At 37.0% G+C, this 22,128-nt stretch overlaps 1 protein-coding gene across 1 annotated transcript in view; it reads left to right on the forward strand.

Annotated features, from left to right (window-relative positions):
• Positions 1-10,311: 10,311 nt before the first annotated feature.
• The window catches only part of LOC145780229 (cholesterol transporter ABCA5-like), a 34,670-nt gene continuing 22,853 nt past the window's right edge, over positions 10,312-22,128 (forward strand). Inside the window, exons 1-15 of the mRNA XM_082591931.1 lie at positions 10,312-10,447; positions 10,831-10,940; positions 11,542-11,675; positions 12,738-12,824; positions 13,389-13,530; positions 14,353-14,541; positions 14,834-14,981; positions 15,419-15,590; positions 17,092-17,258; positions 17,405-17,601; positions 18,126-18,245; positions 19,478-19,616; positions 20,146-20,236; positions 20,531-20,670; positions 21,675-21,815. Of these exons, the coding sequence (XP_082448057.1) occupies positions 10,312-10,447; positions 10,831-10,940; positions 11,542-11,675; positions 12,738-12,824; positions 13,389-13,530; positions 14,353-14,541; positions 14,834-14,981; positions 15,419-15,590; positions 17,092-17,258; positions 17,405-17,601; positions 18,126-18,245; positions 19,478-19,616; positions 20,146-20,236; positions 20,531-20,670; positions 21,675-21,815 (2,113 nt within the window). The remainder of the gene's footprint in view (positions 10,448-10,830; positions 10,941-11,541; positions 11,676-12,737; positions 12,825-13,388; positions 13,531-14,352; positions 14,542-14,833; positions 14,982-15,418; positions 15,591-17,091; positions 17,259-17,404; positions 17,602-18,125; positions 18,246-19,477; positions 19,617-20,145; positions 20,237-20,530; positions 20,671-21,674; positions 21,816-22,128) is intronic.

Raw genomic sequence — 22,128 nt, forward strand, 5'->3', positions numbered from 1 at the left:
ACGATTAGTCTAAAATCGACAAATTGATAACTTTGGCATACAAAAAGACGTGTCACTCGTTTTTTTGTTTTTGTCAGTTATGCTCCTACTCTCTTCTGCTTAAAAATCAAAGGTAATAAGCAATTTGTGTTTCAGCGCTGCTTTCCGTTAACATCTTTCCGACAAAAATTTCAAGCATTATTCTTGTTCATTTTTCCGAACACTGATAGGAGTTTGTGCTTGCAGTCTCTCAAAAGAAAATAAACATTTTAACGTTTACCATCAGTTTTTATACCACTTCATGTCATAACATTATTTACCAACTTTTGTGCCACTGGCAAGCAGCAGCCTTCGGTGTAGCCAAATGTGATCATGAAGCGGAGAAAGGTGACAACAATCCAGTTAAAAGATTTTACAGGCGAGCAGTAGCTTTCAATACCACTTGGAGTTTTCAAACTTTCCAGATGTTTTCAAACGTCGGGAAGCCAGAGCAGTTCAGTCATCGATACGTGTACAAAGTTGCTCAAAGTGACGTCGAATCTCTGTCGAAAGTGTTCAGCGTCATGGAAGAGGCGAATGAGCGACTCGGCATCAAGGAATACAGCTTCAGTCAATCGACGCTTAAACAAGTTGATTGTCGTTTCTTCACTTGTGGTTTTTATAAAGAGTAGGGGCTTGATGCCTTTTTACAACCTCTCCTTTGCTCGCTCTACTGTGGCACACAGAACTTATAATCCTTTGTTGTTTTTTATGTATTTGAGTCTGTAACTTGCACTTTATGAATTGCTAACATCTTTGAGGCTTAATGTTATAAATATTGATCTATTTGTCGATTGGATTGCAGGTGTTTCTACAATTCGCCAAGGAGCAAGATGAGCGACAGACGGAAGAGGAGAACCAAGTCTAGTCTTGCAAACGATACATTTATTTTGAAAACTTTTAATATATTCCCGTTCAGTGTGACTGACTTAGAATATTACTATGGAATTGCTCATTCAAACAAAAATTGTATTTAATGAACTGAATTGAAAATGATCTGGCGGTTCAAATTTGATTTTTACGTATAAAGGAATTGAACTGAGTCATATCAAAATAGATGTATTTATACAAAAACACTCACTAAAGTTTCACTGTCAGAATATTGATTTTAGCTGCTGTATACGAAAAAAAGTTTGCACTCGATGTATTTGCCAACAGCACAACTCGAGATCGAAAAATGTGACGAACGACCATGGTTAGAAAACAGTTGAGAAAAAGGTGATGTCGTCTCACATCAGATGGGAAAATAAGTAAAGCATGTCACACTGTTCCATCTAAGGCTATAGTTTTCGTGATATTTTTTTGACTGGCAGGTATACTTGTTTTTGCTCATCACGTGACTCATTTCCTTCTCAATTGATGCAGCATGTGACGTTCATGTTATCTGCTTATGTCACATTATGCCGTTCAGCTAAAAGTATGATAATTTATTTGCAAATTCTCTGTGAAAAGCGTATATTCAGATGTACGCTGCACTTAGTGTTCCCAATGTGAAAACATTTTTGTTTTATGTTCAGCGGTAAATGAATGCGATGTGTATCAAATGTGTCACAAATATTTATGGAAAATGCTATTGCCAGAAAAATACATCAAAATTGAGATTAACCAAAGGATAACATCAGGTTGGAAGTTTTGTTCAATGTGACATTTTTTTTTTGAAGAATAAGAACGCTTCAATTATTATCTTTACAAAAAAATCACAAACTGAGCAATATTGCCAACATTAACATATGGAGAAGAAAGATGGTCACTCACAAATTAACAAACAGCGCTGCTGCCAGTTTTCTTGTTGGTAAGCAGCGCTAACAAACAGAAAAAAGAAAAATATTAAACAATAACAGAAAACCAAGAACAGAAATAAAGTTGTCAAAAACAAAACACACATTAAAGATATTATTGAAGTGCCAAAACATCTACAGCGGTGATGGACAGGGCTTGAAGAAAAATCAAGGCAACTAATAGACTAGAGTAACCACAAAAAGGATACCAAGAGATGCAAAAAGAACCAGAGATAGAATAAAAAGAAGATGGCGGGATGAGGTTGAAGAAAAAAAATGGCATAATCTAGAATCTAGAATCAAAACAGCAAAGAATAGAATGTGTGATGACATTATATTGATACAATTTTGGTAGAGAGGTGATTTTCTTTAACCATAGACAGATAAAGATGTTTTTTCATAATTGGTTATATGATTCGCTTTTTTGCCTCGCGTAATTAACCGCCATGTGATGTACCTTTCTCCTCTACTTTGCCGTTTCATTCATGTGCATTTCGTTTTTCAATTCATTGTATAGATCAGTTATTTTCAATGTAGATGTTATTGTAAAATCAGTTATTTTTCGTTACTTGAGAAGGGCTAACTTGAGTATGGCCGAAAACGTTCGTAGTTTATAGTTTTATGTGCACTCTAATGTATGATGTTAAATGCCGTGTGGTTGCTTGATTTTATCTGTCTATGGTTATATTAAGTGATGGTACTGTAAAAGTATAGTGATATTGGTAGCCCATGCAATATATTATGTTTGTGGTATGCCACCGAACAAACTTTCTACCCATAAACAGTGACAATTGTTTGAAAGTTGATTACAGGGTAGGCTAGTCGAGGATTGCAACAAGAATGAGCTATCAGCAGCTGATTGGTCAGTTTTCTGGTTAGATGTTTGTCTGATCAGTATCACTAACCAAGGCAGATAGCCGGTGCAAATATTTCAACACCAACCATCTTTTATCCCGACTGTATCAACCTGTTTCAATATCGCTCCTTTACCTGTTCAGTCTGTCTTTAGTTCTCTTTGAACTTTATAGAGTCCACTGGGTGATTCTTTCGGCTCATCTGTGACCCATGACGAGCTCATTCCTTTTTTTTTTTTTTTTAGTAAGATCTATATTCTTTCTCAGATAATTTTATTTCCGCTTATCAGGTTGGTTGGTTTTGAATTTTTATCCTCAATCTGGCAAAGCCTTGATGGGTTATTCCTGGTAGTTTCGCATACTTGTAGAGGCTTTTGACGCAGGATCGGTTATCGAGATTGACAGAGTGAAGTTTCCGGTTGTTGAAGTGTTGTAGTCGAGAAGTTATTCCATCTATTTGGTGCCATTGAATGGAGAGTGGTAGTTAGAATGCGTTGTTCAAGGCACGCACGAGAGTCGAATCTGCGCCGCTTAATCTTGAAGCTTCTTAGGTCAGAAAGTCAAGCGCTAGCCAACTGAGCTATCCGGGCGGACCCTGTCCTTGAAATTTGTACGCGCACAGCCTGAGAGTCGAACCAACGCTTAATCTGACCGTTTGTTTGTTAACATAGTCAAGAGCTTTAAAAACTGAGCTATCGATATGGAGCAAGCTAGCTTATTTCTGATACAAAATTGTTAATACACTCTCTCTGTGTGATATGATTGACATAATAAAAACTAGGCCCAACAGTTGCTTGCTCTGTGCAGTATCTGTCATTAATATAGTCTCTAGGGATAGCTCACACGGTGATATGGTAAAACCTACAACTACAGCTCAGAAGATATAGAAAACGTAAAAGTCGCTAATAATGTTTGATTTTTGTAGAGTGACAAAAGGGGTAACATAATTAGTGGTGTGTCATTTGGAGAGATCCTGAACGCGGTAAGGTAAAAGCACTGTCGCCAAGACAACACAGGTCTATTAGCAAAAAAATAACAGCGAGATACTGCTAGTTGCTGCATAAAGTAATTAGGCTATTGTTTTCTGTTATAACTGTATCATGATGATAACAGTGGTTTTAAACCGGAGGGCTTCAGCCACTTGTCATATGGGGGTACGATCGAGCTCTACAACAATATTTAGTGTTTTTGTAGTATGCAGTGATTTCAATGTCTGGAATGTATTTTTTGCAGTTCACATTTTTTGAAACTGAAAATCGCTGGGAGGGTGCGGCTTACGTGATTGTTAATAAACATCTGTGTGTTTGACGCGTGATGTAATGGTACGATCTGCATGTAACACAGAATGCAAATATTATTACGTAACATTGTAAAAACGATCGGTAAGAAAAACTTGATTTTCTCAAAACATGAGTTTCCTCACGTTTGCTTTTTGCATGTTAGTTCTATTTTTAATTTTTAAGGAAATTCTTTTTTGTAAGGAAGTCGAAGAAAATTGTTTAGCCTACGCTTACTTTACTGTATTTGTACTTTTTTGTAGGCAGGTTTTCTTAACGCTTTGTATTGACTGGCGGTAGTGTTCAGTAGTCACTAGTCAGCCATCAGTCAGTATCGGACCGGTAGGCCTACATTTTTTTCTTCACTGTATTAAGACACAGATATTTATGCTAGAAAAAAAGAAAGACTCATGATTGCCACACCTTCATAAATGTAACCTTTTTTAATGTCACATATTTAATAACAAAGAATGATAAAAGTAAGCACGAAGACAGCACACTTCTAACAGTGTTCATTTCATGCGCCAGGCATAATATGTTGTTTATTATGTTCATCTGTTGTTTAACTTTAGCCTAACATGCCTGCCAAATAAAGAAAGTGGTCAGAGAATTATGTGCAGTACGGCTTTGCTAACTTTCAAGGTTTTGCCACCTTTCCCGGTTTATCAGCGTGCTGGTAGGTCTATATCAGTGATTCTCAACCTTTTTTGGCCCATGGACCATATTTTTAAAAAAATATATCCGATGGACCACTTTGCTATGTTGACGCCTCATGAACGCCACTAGTCGAAACTGTATTACACATAGGTCAGAAAACTCAAGGGCGTGTTCAATCTCAGTCCTTAATAAAACATGGCTACCTTAATATACGGCCTGATTTGTCACATTTTGCAGAAATTTCCAAATTTTGCTAATTTTGGGCGAATGTTTGAATAAATTTTTCTAAAAATTATATTTTTACCCTTTCCTTACTGTTTTCCCCAGATGACATCATACGTTTTAACATCCTCAGATGTTGAAAAAGAAAGACAATTTGATTGCGAAGATATTAGTCAGACTGTTAATTTTTCAATAACAGTCTGATTCAGCTTTTTTCAACTTACTTCTTCTCATTTGCTACTGCTTCTTCAAGGCAACAAAAAGCTTTTATATCATGAGTAGACAGCAAAAAGTAAAAAAACTCAGAAAATGTCAAACACTAACAGTAGCTGTAATCAAAATCAGCAAAATGTGACAAGTCAGGCCGCATGATAAAATTATACGTAATTAACCAATTAAGCAAACCCTCTTCATTTGCAAACTCAACCTTAACTACTTGAATACACATAATTTTAATTTTAAATTTTATTCCAATGAAACATCATGCACGTGTTGTTTCAATAGAATGGTAGGCTAATGGTCAGTCTTGCCTTCTTAGCAAGAGGAACTTCTAACATTTTGTTAATTTGAAAGCACTGCAGAATACAGCACTTAATTTAGCGTCTGAAAAAATATAACATGTGGCATTCATAAAATAATTTAATTAAGATTCAGTGAAGCAGCGAATAGCTCACACCGACAACTCACCCTAGAACTCTCTGTGGACCAACAGAAACTCCAGCTGGACCACCATTAGTCCACCTGGACCACGTTGAGAATCACTGATGGTCTATATCGACTACTGTATTGTAGTTAGTAGTATCGTTTTCGTCCCGAACGCATTAATGACAAAAAATAAAATGATTGATTGATGGAACTCAGTAGCCTACTACTTTCCTGAACAAACGCAATATCCAGCATGATGGGTACTGAATAAGCCTACCTCAACCATTTGCTTATGATATTGCAACAGCAGATATAAACAGTCCATACTTGGTTGACATTATCGGGCTTCAAGAAAGCGAGCTGCAAAATAGAAACTCCAATACAGCAAATCTTCAAACGTTTTGATGCCAACAAATTGAAAGTTATCCTCTTATTACAAAAGTTGCCCTTGAAGTTCTCAAGCCATTCGTAACCATTTATTTATGCGAGCTTGCGTTTTCTATTCTTGTGAATGTTAAAACAGAAAAACGAAACCTGCTTGCATACGAAAGTGACATGAGAATTGTTGTTTCCGAGACAATGCCTCGAATCTCACTATTGATCTCAGGAAAACAACAACAGAAGTCTTATTACTAAATGTAGTAGATTCTTGTTTTTGTAATTCGGCGAAAATTTGGGATTCAACGAAACCTTGCAGATTAGTGTAAGGCAAGGCTACTCAACTAGCGGACCGCGGTCCGAATCTGGACCTTCTGGGTGTTGAAGGTGGACCTCGGGCTTCCGGAAAAATAACTTCATTGCCACATTTTAGGGCCTCTTAAAACAGATTTTAATTAGGGAAAAGCAATTTTTTGTGATTATCCTGTGGGCTTTGCCCCCAGACCCCCAGCGCTTTGCCATCTTCTCTGATGTGCGATCCACACAGCTACACTACAAAAAACACTATAGGCTACGTTCTTTCCTTTTTTATTTCTTTGCTTGTGCCAGACAAAAATCCAAGTCGTGTTGCATGCTACCGGAAAAGTATTTCGGTGTTCGTAAAAGTAAAGGTGAGTCCCATACTTGAATCCAAGCATCGGGGGATGAGAAGATAAGGTTCTCATTCGGCACTATCGAGAGTAGGGTGGCCAGTTCCTTTCTCTCGACCGCCTTTACTTCAGCAACTGCGCCCACCCAAGTTATTACACCCTGGGTAGAGGTGAGCGGTGTTTGCCAACAACCAGCATAAGCGGGGAGTCGAACCAGGATTGCATGATTGGAAAGCGAGCGCCTTACCCGCTGTGCCATCCCACCGCCTTTACTTTTCGTGGTTGCATGTGAAATATTCACCGGACCGCAAAAATATTCGACTTGTCAAAATGGACCTTTGCTAGAATTAGTTAAGTAGCCCTGGCGTAAGGGTTCGGCAGGTTAGTAAAGGTTAAGAACCACTGGTTTAGGGCAAGAAAATAGCAAAGGAAAAGTGTACCAGTGAAGGCATAAAACAGCTTTGAGATGTCTTTTGTCTTTAATGCATTAGCGATTGTCAAATTGTTTTGCAGGCCGCACAAAATTCTTTGAATGGGCCGCATGCGGCCCGCCGGCCGCAGGTTCGTCACCTCTGACTAGACCGTTAAATTTTAAGTACAAAAACATGTTGTATTGTTGTTAACTAAAAAATTATGATCAAAACTTTTCTGACACCCAATTCTACCAGTTTTGATTGATTTGATGCTGCAAGAAGCGGGTTTATGTTCAAAATATTGCATGTATTGCATTTAAACTTAAAGATAACTATGTTTTGGTTATCAAGTTATTGAGAATTTAAACATCAACAAAGTGGTTTAGATCCAGCACGGGTGGTTTGAAGGTCCCATCTCCATGGGATTTTGAAAACAGTTTTCTAAAAATACTAAAATCTTTGCAAATTTACTAAAAATTAAAGTAGAAAAAAAAACATTGAAGATAATGCTTACTATAGCTACGTAAATTGTTGTGTAAAATTTTTTAGAAGTTGCTTGTAAAATAAACTTTTAGCCATGAAAAACCTACATTTTGTTAGGTCCTACAGCTCCCTTACAGCATTATAGTTTATGGTTAAGTTTGATCAGTGACTACAAGGTTATACTTTAATTACCGGTAGCCTATAGTTAACACAACCTTGTCCACAAACAATTGTAATCGAATCCATCGTATAAGCCAAACATGGCTGTGGTTTCATCAGGAAAATCAATAATATTGTTGAATTATTTATTGAGATTTTATTTATCACGGGTTTAGTCACGATCCATTCAATACAACTGTCCTTTATGGCCACCGTAGGTGACTGCTTGATCTAGTGGATAGCCACAATGGAATCAACCTAAGGATTTTAACTTTTCAAAATCATTTCAGTGCCGTAGCTTTAGTTACGACACTGCTTTGAGGAAACATGGCTTTTCTTAATTTAAGGCAGATTAAAGTGCTTTTGAAAAGAAATTATCTTTTGCTTGTCAGACAAAAAGGACAAACTTTTCAGGTAAGGCTAAATAAAGGCCTAAGTAAAAGTACAGCAAGTCATTGTTTTAGAAATGAAGCCTACAAATTGTGGTATCGTCTGTGCAGTACAGCAACTTGATGAAATACTTTAATAAGTAATAATAACAAATATGGTTTATTTATTGTCGCTTTAAAGCAACTGTTAAAGTCTATTAGCGACAGGGCTCGGTTTTGATTTAATATCAGATTTACGATGTCGTCACGTTATTAATATTTATTACCTGACTTATCCTCACTGCGTTATACAAAGAGAACACAATCGGTACCGTTTTTAAAGTCTTGGTATGACTCGATCTGAAATCGAGCTCAGACTGACCAGCACTGGGCTAATGCTGAAGACGATAAACACTCGCAGTTGAGCTGGCATGTTTTCAGTTTCGACTGCCTATTGTATCTTATTCTTATATTCTTTCACTGTGTGTAATGCCACGGATTGGAGTTATGACAACGTGCGTCCCCGTTTTGTTTACTGTTGGCCTATACGTGCAAGCCTATAGTAATGAATATAAGCATAGCAATGCAAGATACTGTGAATGTTCAAGTTAAAATTTTATTAATGGATTCCAACGCTTTGGTAGCCTATTGCATGCCACGGGTATTGTAATGCAGAACTGGTGTTGAAATACATTGCAGATGATCTGTTTGCCTATAGTTCTTGTCTTTTTTCTGGTCGCTTTGAAGTTGAATGGCAAACCTTCATCTGTTTCCTACATGCCAAACCTGGATACTGCACCTTTGCATTCTTTTTTCAAAAATGATTCTCACATTTATGTTGCTCCAAATTTTACGGAAGCAATTCAGTAAGTTAGAGAAAGTCAGAACTAAAACATGATTGAGCCTACCATTGGTCATAAATATTCTGTTGAGTTACATGTTTAAACAGTTTTGATTGTTGTTGAGAGCTCTACAGCTACTTTCTTTACGAAAGTGCATGTGTTGTTATGAGACTGATGAATGAATTATGAATTCCTAATGAATTGTTAACATTTAATAGCAGGGTTGCGTATTTTATCGTCTTTTATTTAAGTTCACAAACGTTTCGTAAATCTGAGTTTTAATTCCTGTTTTTTTTATTTTCTATCTCTAAAAATGTCAAGTTTAATGATTTTGTATCGATTTTCACTTTGCCTTCAGCAACATGTGACGTTTTCCAGATCAGTCTTGAAACTTCTTAATTCCGGGATTTTTACTTTTCACCAATGACAGGCACGGCACAATATCACAACAGGGTTGACCATTATAACAATATGTTTACACTATACATTTACAAATAGCAGAATTTGGAATTTATTGCTTATAAGAAGTTGAAATTTATTGCATTTCTTACAAATATTTTCAAATTCCTAATGAGAGCGTAAGTTAAGCCGAAAACGTTGGACTGTTAAAACTATTTGTAGATATGTTGTGTAAATATATTGCTATGATGCTTATTGCTTAACCCTGTTGTGTTGTTGCGCCTTGCCTGTATTTGGTACAAAGAAGCAAACTCTCCCTCGAGACTATTTTATTTTTTCAGGTGTGCGTTCTCAGTACTGTAAGTTGCCTAGATTTAAGTCTAGGCTACTCTAGACTATGTTTTGTCTAACCACCGTCGTAAAAATTAAATATATTAATCCTTTCTTTGGGACACCCACAAAAACAACTTGAATATAGTATTTTTTATTATTAAAACTGCATGGAGATTGGAGAATCAGCAGAGCCCTATTTATGGCACATGCATTTCTGCTGATTCTCCATGCATTTTTAATAATAAAAAATAATGAATCGATGCTTGATGGAGAATCGCTGGCCTGCTATTTCTTAGTCAGGAGATCTCCTATCCTTAATGAAACTAAATAAATGCAACTTGAATATACAGTAGCTCGTCGCTGGGAAAGGGTTCTAATTAAACTATCTTTTTCATTTTGCTTTGTTGCAAACAAATTTCTGATGAAATCATCAAAATTAAATTTATTGATTTAGCTTGCTGGATCTCTCGTTACCTTTTTTGCATGAGAAAGCGTTGTATTTGTGATAGCCAGCAGTTGCAATTCTTTTTTAGATTGACCAAACGACTTCAGACTCTTCTACCAAATCTTACATTTTCTATGTTTCCAGATTTGGTGAGTATTTTCAAGAGCTTTGTGCCAAACTAATGTTTTAATATATTATTTTGCACTTAATACAATAATTGAAAACAGTCTTCATTTTTAATTCATTACTATTTCGATGCTTTAAAACTGCAATACAGTGTATTAGCTATTGTTAATGTATACTGCTAAGTATACTGGTTATCTGTAGTTCGCCAGTGTGCAACACACAAGGTAATTGCTTGCATGTGATGCGTTTTTCTTGCAGGTAACTATGGATCAAGCATATAAATATTCTTCAATGGAACCTATTGGGATATATTTTCCAAATACATTGTCTATCTCTGAATATGCACTGCGGTACACTTACGGAAGTGTTCCCTCTTCTGATCGTTTTGACTTTTTAAGGAGTATGTAAATTTTACATTTATTTTTCTAATAGTCTACATTCTATTAGAAGCATATAGTAGTCTATGCATAGCCTACATAAAATTGTTTAGTATTCTAAACTTAGTGTTGCGAAGTATGTGTAATAACAATGTTAATCATAGCATATTTTATATATCATAACAAATAGCTTAACGTAGCCTATAAAGAACAAAGTGCATACATGCACTAAATCGGTAAGCCTTTCTCACCAGAGTGTAAAGTTTTTTATTGAGTGTCGTAGGTTAGCTAATTTTTCAAAGCTTGTGATGGATCTCTCTACACGGGTGTGACTGTAAATCATTTAAAGTCTTTTACACTTAAAAGTACTTCAACAATATTCTGACGAAACGTTCATTCCTGTTAGAAAATTGTCGTGAAGACAGCATTTTTTCTATCGGTTCTTGTCCTGCAAATCAATATCTTCATTCGGGATTTGCCTCCATGCAAACCAATGTGGACACTGCAATTATTCGTGTAAGTGCTTGCATGATAGTATTAAGAAGCCTTCCAGTTTGGAGTTTTTTACGTTTACTCTATAAAACCCTTTGATAAATTCATAGTAGGCTATTCGAAGTGGTGCGAAGTTGGTCTGTATCATACACAAACACTTCAAATACTATGATACCATGAATATATATCACAGTGGTTCTCATAATTTGTAAAATCTATTATGCTTTTCCTTTGCAAATTTGCCGATAAATAAAGTTCAAAAAAAAATTCACTTCTTTGTTAGTTACATGATTCAACGAGTATAGCCTATAGCCTGTATACTATACTATAGAATCAATTAACAATCTTGGAGGATGATATATTAAACAGCATATACAATTAGCATTGTGCTTGACGCGCATTCAGTAGTCATGCGAAACATTTCTATCTACATTCTACAGTAACTGTTGAAAGATTTCTTGTTGTAGCCTTCACTTTAAAAAGTGGTTGAAAAATTTCTATCGTCAATGAGTAAACGAGAGCTAAGTAAAACGTTTGATTCACCTTTTCTAGCCTACTGTAATCGCTCAAAATTTGGAATTTTGATTGGACAATCTACAGTTTTTATTTCAATAACTTTCATCAGGGTTTAAATTCAAGCTTCCCCCGTCCCAATGTTATTGCACAAAGGATGGTTAGAAGCGGTGGACTATCGAATGGGATCTTCTTCACATTTCTTTCTGCTACGTATCTCACCTTGGCCATGTCACCTGTGATAATGTAAGCTTTATCATTGCATAGTTGATGTCTGTATAATCTCATTCAGTATGCAAGAGTCGGAATTTGTTTGTGTGACAAAGGTTGAGCGGAGCTTTCTGCTCTTCTGCATCAAATAGCTTGGACTAGATTTTTCGAGATTCTTCCGACAAAGCTGCTTTCTATACTGCAGTTTGAGAAAAGTGGTCTCACTTTATTCTAAAGTCGTGATGTACGAAAATACAACTCTTCAAGTTGGATATTTTTTGAAACTGTTTATCGTTGCATAATGTTATAAAATTAAGTCTTAGATTGGTGCCTTAAGACTCATGAAAACGACTTCCTCAATAGCCCAGCTAAATAAACCATTAGAACCGAATTGGAGCTATACATTATGGGGAGAGAATCTTCTCTTTTATGGCCACATTAGAAGGCATAATTCTCAGTTGAACAACTAAATTAAGAAAACACGTCATTCTTCAAGTGATGCGGATAAGCCAAAAGCGGATTTAGTTTCGCATATTCTTGACCTAAAATCACCACGAACGTATAAACTTAAATCCCAACTTGGAACGGAGAAACCTCCAAGATAAAGCAAAGATACTCCAGCTATTAGCGCGTACGCTTGGACAGAAAGCGGAACCTTCAGCCGGTTAATGTCTGTGGTCCAAAGCCTCTACCATGGCAGCCAATTTATCTCAGGCAGGTTTGCACCAGACGCACCAAGATGTGTGTCAGATAGAATGATTGCCTGGGTATAGTTTACAAGTAGCATGCAAAACTGACAGGATTAAGACTTTCTCATTTCTAGGATAAAATGTTCATGATTTGTCGAAATACTTTAAGCTAATGTGTTTCCATGTCATTTCAATGAACTTCGTATAATGCTGTCGAAAACAGCGAAGTTTGTTTGATAGTCGATCTTATTCTAATCTACACTTCTAGAAGTTTTTAAACTACCATACCAAGAAATAACTGGTGTACCAATCTCTGCAGCCATAGAGCCAAAAAGTAGCTTGATTTTGAAAGCAACTCTTCTTAAAAAATCTAAAGAATTTTGTTAATATGTATTTTGGTCTGTTTTAGATTTCTTTTGGCCAATATTGTGAAGGAAAAGCAAGTAAAAATTAATAAAGCAATGGAGATCATGGGATTGGATAACTTGGCGTTGTGGTGAGATATTCTGTGTTTGTTTATCTATCATACAAATCGATATCTACATCACAGCTTATTTCTGAATAAGCTTTACCATGTTTGTTAGTTTACTGGCGAAGAAGAACAGGTCAGGGGTTCGTTAGGAGACGAATTTTTTAGTAAGCTAAAATGGTGAAATTACAGCCAGATCATGTTAAACCAGAAAAAATATTTTTAAATTATGTGAAGATTTGCAGCAAAGTTGATTTGCTGAAGAGAATGTTAATTTTTATTAACATTTCTAATAAAAATACGTTTCATCTAATAAATGTCATAATATGATGTTTATTCACAATGTCCTCCTTGGCCCTCAGTTACAGAAATTCAATAAATATACTTACTTAGTTTCGGTAAAATAGAGCAAAACTCATTTTTCAATAAATTGCCTTTTTATACACGATGTCAACTCATTTGCTCATAAATGTCGAAACAAGGAAATCGTTGTGTATTTCATTGCACAGCTCTCTTTAACATTCTTAAAGATGAAGTCTCACAACATTGGGATCTGATTAAATCATCAAGTTATCTTTTCATTTTCATCAGGTGTTCTTGGTCGGCTACTTACGGAGTGATCGTTTTGGGACTGGCACTGATCATGTCATTGATTACAGTGTTTGGACAATTGTTCCCAAAAAGCAATTTTTTCCTGGTGCTTTTGATTTTTATACTTTATGGACTCTGCATCGTAAGTATCAAAATTATTTTAAATTGACCGAGAACCAATTTACATGTCTTCCATCATAATTTGCAATACTTTTTTGGAATTTTATCAGCCTTTTTTCTTAACATGCAATGTTTGTTACTCACTAGTTCTTCCGCGGCATAACCTACTAGTGTCAGGCTGCATTTTTTGGGAAAACCCTAGCATGACTATGATGGTTTATCTTAACAAGCAACAACTCGACTTGTGATTGTCAAACCCAAAACGTCAAATCTAGGTCATCGCATAAAGAGTGACGTTTCACCCCTTTAGCCTTACTTCCATATTCAAGTTTTTTTATTCTATTTTTATTCATATTCATAGGCTTACGCCCGGTAGTTGAAAATTTAAAGTAGACGGCAAAATAAGGAAGTTAATCTTCGTGTTCATCTTCAGACATGCATTTAAGCGTTTTGTCAAATACACAGCCGCATGATGCTGACAGGTGTCAAACCGGCGCTCTTTCGAGCGCCATACTAAGCCTCTCACCACATCGCTACGTAGCTGCCATTTGAAGTAATTGGCCTATAAGGGAATAAACAGTTTCAAAATGAGTAAACGAAAGAATGCGTCAAAATAGACCGAAAAAAAAACTAAAATAGATATCATCGTTTAAATAACGCTAAAAACAACCAGGAGATCTTCTAATCATACGTACTTCAAAGAGCCGACATCAATGACGTACACCTACGCAGATTGTATAACAATGCTCTCACAGTTGAACTGATTGTGACCAAGGTAGTCATGTAACTAATTTAAAATATTATCATATCATTTTAGCTTTATCAAATTCTTATCCCTCTTCAGATTATGCTCGGATTCATGCTCACGACATTTTTTACAAACGCCCAAACAGCCGCAGGTGCGGGAGGCATCATTTATTTTCTGTTGGGACTTTTGTACCTCATCGTCGCTTTTGTGCCAAACCTAAGTGTTGGTGCCGTATGGGCATTGAATCTTGTAGCTCCATCTGGATTTGCAACAGCGATAAATGAGGTTGGTTTTACACTTGATGCATATTTGTTTATTAGGCTTTTTTGATGTATCCCATTCTGTGCTTACTGTATAGGCCTATACTGTTGAGTTGAATATTACAAAACGTTAACAATTTGTTACAATATACAGTAGTCAGCTTTACAACAGAAAAATTTGGCGCTTTTTGCATCCAACCTTCGAGACGTGTTGATGAATTATAGCTTATATCTATGAACTTTAATGATTACATAATCAATAACTTTAGCTTTTACGTACATCATATTTGATTTATTGGGCTTTTCTCTGTCTGTAGATAGCTTTCTTGGAAATAGGTGCAAATGGCGCCAACTTCAACAACATCTGGGATGGAGACCGACCTATCGGGATCACCCTGGTCATGCTGCCTGTCGATACTGTTCTCTACTTCCTTCTCACTTTGTATTTCGATAACGTCATTCCTGGTTTGTATACACTACGTTCAGTATTATAACGCAAAACTTATCCTGTGTATTAGGCCTACAACAGCGCACTTGGGAAAGTTTTATCAAGCCGTAGCAAAACTGTTGGATGACTAAGCGGTCCAAGTAACAAATGTGTCACGTTTCGATAGATTTGAAGTGGTTAATATTTTTAATGGGTATGGGCTGTTTAGAAGCTGACAGGTGTCCAACATGTTTATCTTGCATGCGACCAACATACAGTACAATGGGAAATTGTTGATTGCGCACAACAATGAAGTAGAATACGCAAGCGTTGCCTTTTTGTGAAACAACATCAAGACAGCATGTTTGGTATTACTGTAGGCTACACTAAAATTTCTAAAATATGCTCGAAGATGTTTATCCATCGCTTTTCTGTGTTGCTTATATTATTCTAATCAACTACATTTATTTTTTAGATGATTACGGGCAGCGTAAACCGTTTTACTTTTTCCTTATGCCATCGTATTGGAATCCCACAAAGCACACTCAAAGCTTATCTGTTAGGACGCACTGCAACAGCGATGCTCTTGTGATCGACGGCGATTTAGAACCTGTATCAGAAGATTTCATCGACAAAGAAGCTATCCGGTATGATATGTTTTATAGCTTGTTATTTGACGTTTGCAATGTGAATGTGTTCTTTAATGCATAACCCAATCTCTCTTTTTTATTCAAAGGCAATTTTTTTATTGCTCCACCAGCTGCATGCTTGATGAGGCCCAATGTTGTGGTAAAGAGAGATGACATTAGCACTGTTTATTTCTATCATAAGTCGCTTCACATTATGAGCTCCATAAGTTGAAGCTGGGCTGTCTAATTTTTATAGTAAAAGTGTTCATCAAATATTTCTGTCACACCACCAAAGTAAAAAAACAGCAAGTAGCTATGGTCAGTAATAAGAAAGCCTTCGTCGTAAACCACCGAGCGCACTGGACAATGGACAGTCTAAAAAGAAAAATTAGCAGAAATTTGATAAAACCTTCTGCAATTTTCTTTTATATGTGCCGTACTGCAGTAAATCAGCCAAGGGAATGGAGAGGTATTTGTCTGTGTTTTCACTTGAGGAGCTGTCAATAAAGAGCCACCAGACACGAATAATGAGGAGAATCTAGAATGACTTTGAATACTGTAGCACAAATCTCTGATGTAGTAGCACAAGCAGATAGCTTACTTGAAAAAATAAAACGTTGAAAGCTCACGACACTCCTTCCTCTGGAAAGTAGAGCAAACGTCTCAATCAAATACAAGTACAGTCAAATACAAGATGCCTAAAATTTGAGATCGTACTGTATGAACGATAATTGGCAAAGTTAGAAGACTGTAGCCTACCATGATGTCAAATTTTTTGAAACACCCCTATGGGCCTGTATGTTGCAGTGCTTTATTTTAGGTACTACTGTAAAAGCTTTATATTGAATTTTGTTAGAGCCATTTTTCCAACGAAGTCAAGATTGGTCGTGGTGTGTGTGGATGAAACCCATGAAACATGAAACCCATAAATGAATATGGGCAGCCTATATGGGGGCAATGTGATGCCCGCGGACACAACGTGTATGGGCCCCATATGGGCAGCTCACATGGGGCCCGTACATCAGCCCATATGGGTCCCCATGTGGGGCTCATATGGGCTTGCTGGCTGGGTTATTATCATGAGTAACTCGTGCAATAGATGACGCAATGTTAAAATACAACATAGTGGGTGCACTGGTTTTTTTGTAAACGTTTTATTTACTATGTACATTGTACAAGCAACAACCTGAATGGAAATCTGAAGGCTTACACCAGATACGATCAATTATAAAACCTTTTCACTATTGTCTATGTAGCAGAGCACAAATCTCGTGTGTTAAAACTCTCAGTGATGTTAATTGTCCATGAGAGCAATCGCTTAATCTGGTATGCTGCTACATGCTGATAGTTTTACCTCTTGACTCCAATATTAGTTCCACTCCATTCCAGATTTATACCAAAAATTAGCAATTCGCAAACTGAAAGCAGACATTAAAGAGAATTGTAACTTATTTTATAAATTTTTAAACCCGATGCTGTAGAAATAAGGGATCTTATAATCAATCAACGCGTTTGTTAGGTTTCAAAATATCACCAAAGTATACGGGAAAGGGAATATATGCACCGGAACCACACCCTCCACAACAGCTGTCAACAATTTCTCATTTGATGTATACGAAGGACAAATAACTGCTTTGCTTGGTTATAACGGAGCTGGAAAAACTACCTTGTTCAATATACTGACAGGTTGCTGAGAACAATGGCTTATTTTGCCTAGAATTTACATTTTACAGATCTTCTACCTATTTTCGCGCCCATGCTTTTTATAGCTTATTATTGATTTCGTAATTGATTTTCTGCTGATTTCGCTTTAACCAGAAATGCATTTTCAGGCCTTGTCAATGCAACATCAGGCCATGCAACAGTGTTTGACCATCAAGTGTCCAACTCAAACCAAATGAACAAAATCAGAAAAATGACTGGTTTCTGTCCACAACATAATATTTTATTCGATGTATTGAGTGTGCGGGAGCATCTCAGAGTATTTGCAGGCATCAAAGGAATCGATGAAGACCTTGCTGAATCAGAAGTAAAGGTTTTTAGTTCCATTTTTACATTGCACGGTTTGAATGGTCAATGGTCAGGCCACACTATACACTGTTAGTTTAATATTGTTTGATACGAGAAATCAATCCCATAATAAGACTTGATAACTTTATTTTTTCCTTTCTTTTGTTGCTGCTGTGTGTTTGTTAACTACTTCAGAGGATAGTGGGATAGTGGCGCGTGTTGTCACTCCTTGCTGTCGAGTTATAGTTTATTCATGTCATTCCTAACTTTAATCATGGGAGTGTTGCAAATGCAGATTACGTGGATTCATTCTTGAACATTTTAGAAACGCAAAATTTTTGTGTTGATTTTATTATTTTGATCAAATTGCATCAAGTATTGATCGCATCAGTTGCGTCATCTCACAAGATGCCATTGCTTTATTGCAATTGCGTGCAATCTTTGGATGCAAAAAAATGCAGTTTCCAGGTTCTTTCACTGACACTGAAATAATGTTTGATATTTTGGATCAGGTAGTGATCATAATAGGAAAAAACTTTCCAGGTGGATCGCATAATCAAGTTGATCGGCTTAGAAGACCAAGCAGCTACTTTTGCAAAGAAGTTGTCTGGTGGACAGAAGCGTAAATTGTCTTTCGGAATTGCAATTATTGGTGATCCAAAGGTACAAAAAAGTTGTTTTAAAAAGTCAGCTCATTTAAAACGGTGCGCACCAAACGTGGAGATGATTTTAAGAAATTATGCATTTAAGTAATTAAATAACTTTTAAACAATTGCATTTTATTTTGTTTTTTCTAAAAACGACGACCAGCGCATTAAAGTTCTATATGAAGGTTTTCACACAGCAGCATATAGGCCTAGTAGCTATTGTACACAAGCTACCTTCTTCTGAAAAATGTTGATAAAATCGTTGCAAAGTAAAATTAATCAGTTATAGATTACATCATTTCTTATCATACTTACATCAATTTATCACACTTATACCTTTACTTTGTCGTCGTGTGTCACACGGCCGTAGCCCAGAGCATCACGCAAGCTATATCGTTGCTCGGCTAAATCCTCTGCAGAGCATCTTGCTTTTAGAACAGAGCATTCGAGTAGATGTTACATCGTTTGCTAGTGTCCACATTCACGCCTTGTGCTTCCCAAGGAATAGCCCCAGTGTCGCATCAAAGTCTTACATCTTCCAATACCAGTTCTTAAGCGGTTGAAGCATCACTAATACTTTCAGAGCTCACGCTTTCCAAAAGGAAGACCTTCTGTGGAAGAGAGCTCGATATTGGCCGATGTCGGCCCGGCTGCCAGCTCTTCCTGCCACCGTTGGACCCGCACATTGGCAGCAACCTCATCATGACCCAGTGGGACAACTTAAGCAATGAAACTTTTTCTTGACTTCAATCACCTACGTGCTGAGGTTTGGCCATGTGGTGGGTGTCTCAAATCCATGTTCTGACAAGATCTTTCTTTTCTGCTGGTCACACTTCTTCTGATGTTGGGGGAGGAAGTTCCAGACAGAATGTTTAGCGACGTGATTTTGGTTGATTTGAGACAGCCTGTAATCAAACGGCAGCTTTGGTGCAGGGTCGATTTTCTTGTCATGAGCCGAACGTTCCTAGACTGGGCAGGCATATTCCGCAACCAAATAGGATAAGGACAACGCAGTTGACCATATTGTATCCGAAAGGGCACCCTAATCAGAGTTTCTGTAAGAGATACTTTACTTACATCATACACTTATGTTAATTTGTGTTTCATATAATAAAAATTTAAACTTAAAATTTAGCTCATCAAATTACGATTAAAGATCGTTCTATATTAGCTCGATTTTTTGTCATTTATCTGACAGAGTATATAGCCTACACTTACAGTATACCGACCATACCTTGTATTGTAAAGGTGCTGATACTTGATGAGCCTACAGCTGGCATGGATCCATATTCTCGCCGCGTGTTGTGGGATGTGCTGCGTAATAGAAAAGAAGGCAAAGTGACGCTTATAACTACACAACTCATGGACGAAGCTGACATCCTGTCAGGTTAGTTAGATATTAGTGATGCTGAGCAAAGCAAAAATATGTCCTTTGCACGCACTGGACATGGGCGTTGAGAAGTTAACTTGGCTGCTAGGTTTACCAATAAAAAGCCCTGGTCCCAAACATAAGACATTTGGAAAGAAAGCAACACGACGGCAGAGTATGAAGTTTTGACTTTGTTTTCTGGCCTCTTGGAATTATTGCGGATCCAGGTTAAAAAGTACATTCTGGAACTCCATCCGTCATTGCTTGTACGTAGCCCACTCATATTTATTCCATAGATTGATCAGTTATGAGCCTGTGACCTTTCTTATAATCTTTCTCCATTGTAAATTTCAAGTTTTGTTCCACCAATAAACTTTTAATTATTATTATCTTAATGATTATTTTGCATCTCATTTGTCAAACTGTCAAACTTTTTTACAAGCTGGTTTAAGTTTTTGAAAATTGATACTCGTAAGCTGAATTGTTCTACAGTACAATCGCATGTGACCATGTAATGCGTTGGAAACGCTTTTTGGTTTTTTCACAGATAGAAAAGCCATTCTGAGCCGTGGTCAGCTTCGGTGCGTTGGTTCATCTCTGTTTCTGAAGAATCGATTCGGCATCGGCTATCACCTCAGGTAGGCTACCTAACTACCTAAGCCTCATAAAAAAGAATATGCTCAAAGTATTGATTTTATTTTTGCCCTTACTGTTTTGTGCAGTGATCAGTTACTTTCGTTGTATTGTGAAGTGTTATTCCTTGAAGATCTTTTTCCAATCACCGTCATCAACGATTTATGCCAGCACCTCTGGCAAAAGGCCTCCACAGATCTTCTTATATCAATCTATTTCATCACATTTTTTTAACATAAACATAAAACTGTAAAAATTAAATCATGCAAAAACTTCATCATAATCTTAAAATATTTTAGCATTGTAACAAAAACTGCTGGAGATCACAATGCGATCACAGAATACATAACAACGAACATAACCGGGTCGGAACGGCAACGTACGACGGAAGACGAGCTTGGCTTCACTTTGCCGATCACCGAAGTTGGACACTTTTCAGGTAGGCCTATCAGATGAATTTGTGCAACTTTAACAATTAAATAACGTTAATGTCGTCATGAAATCCTCATTCAGTGACAGCCAGTGCACGGAGTAGTTTATTGGTACTTAAACTGCAGTCGGCCTTTAAGAGGACATTTTTCCTTGTCTGTTACTGGGTTTTCATTCTTGCTTCAAGGTATTTGAAAAGAGAAGAAAAACTTTATTTTTTTTTTAAATAAAAGTACTCTTAGGCCTACAAACTCTTCATCTTTGACCAATTCACTTTTAATTTTTTTTTGTCTTCGTCGTCGTCGTGTGAGCGTCTGGGGCCGAGGGTCTATCCTTTTACCACCCCAGATTCACGATGTTCCCGGACTACACTGGAAGGCTACTAGAGAGCAGCCAGTCTTTGGTTTCATCATCCATGACACGCAGACCTTCCACTCCGTTAGGTGGCTTGAAGATGGAGCAGTCATTGATGATGTGGTCTGCGGTCTGTTCCTCGACACCACATTCACAGGAGGAAGAAGAGGCCATTCCCCATTGGTGCATGGTTGAGCGGAAAATCCCGACGCCCTTACGGAGACGGTTGAGACGCACCCATGCCTGTCATGGTAGTGTTAGACCGATGGGGCGTGTGTAGGCGTCGGGGATGAACGAATAGAGTCTGGTGGCGGTTGACTTCCATTCAGAACTCCATTTATGGTCCGCCCAAGCAGCCTCGGCAATCATGCATATACCTCGGCAATCATGCATGTGAAGGAAGAAAACTAAAAAATAAATAAGCCTAATGCATAGATATTTATTATTCTGTCACGTTTAATTGATTAAGATCAGTGGATAAACTCTCAGCATTACAAACAACAAAATGGCGAGACCACACAATATTAAAACTGACGTGGTTACTACATTCGTGCTTTGTGGTTTCCACTGGTCTTTACGTGATTGTGCTAACTGAGAATTTCATCAGAGTTTGTCGGGTATGTGATATATAGAGTGAAAAACGATTGCCTTCTCTTGCAGATTTGTTCAGAGGACTCGAGACCAAAGGAGATGAAATGAATGTTCAAAGCTTTGGAGTATCCATGACAACGTTAGAAGAGGTGTTCTTAAAAATTGGAGAGGAGGATGAAGTCGAAGATGAGGAGGGAGATCGTGAAAGAAGTAAGTCATCATTTTTGTTCATTTGTTGAGTTTGTTATATCAGAAAAAAAAAAACATCTTAAGCTGGAAAAGATTATTCGTCTTCATTGCAATGTTTCTAATTTTCGTATTTTAATAAGTTTTCTGGTTAGTTTGGTTGAACCGTCATCTAAGCTAATGATCGACTTTCTTCTTTTTGAACTAAAAATATTTTTTTTATACTGATGCAAAATAAGTGTAGTGAAAAATTCAAAACGTCACGTAATTTATGAAACATAGTTTAAATAATTTTGTTCAATTTTGCTTTGCAATTGCTTTGATACACAAACCTTTG

Source organism: Aplidium turbinatum, chromosome 11, assembly GCF_918807975.1.
Source record: "Aplidium turbinatum chromosome 11, kaAplTurb1.1, whole genome shotgun sequence".
In the NCBI taxonomy this organism is placed as follows: Eukaryota; Metazoa; Chordata; class Ascidiacea; order Aplousobranchia; family Polyclinidae; genus Aplidium; species Aplidium turbinatum.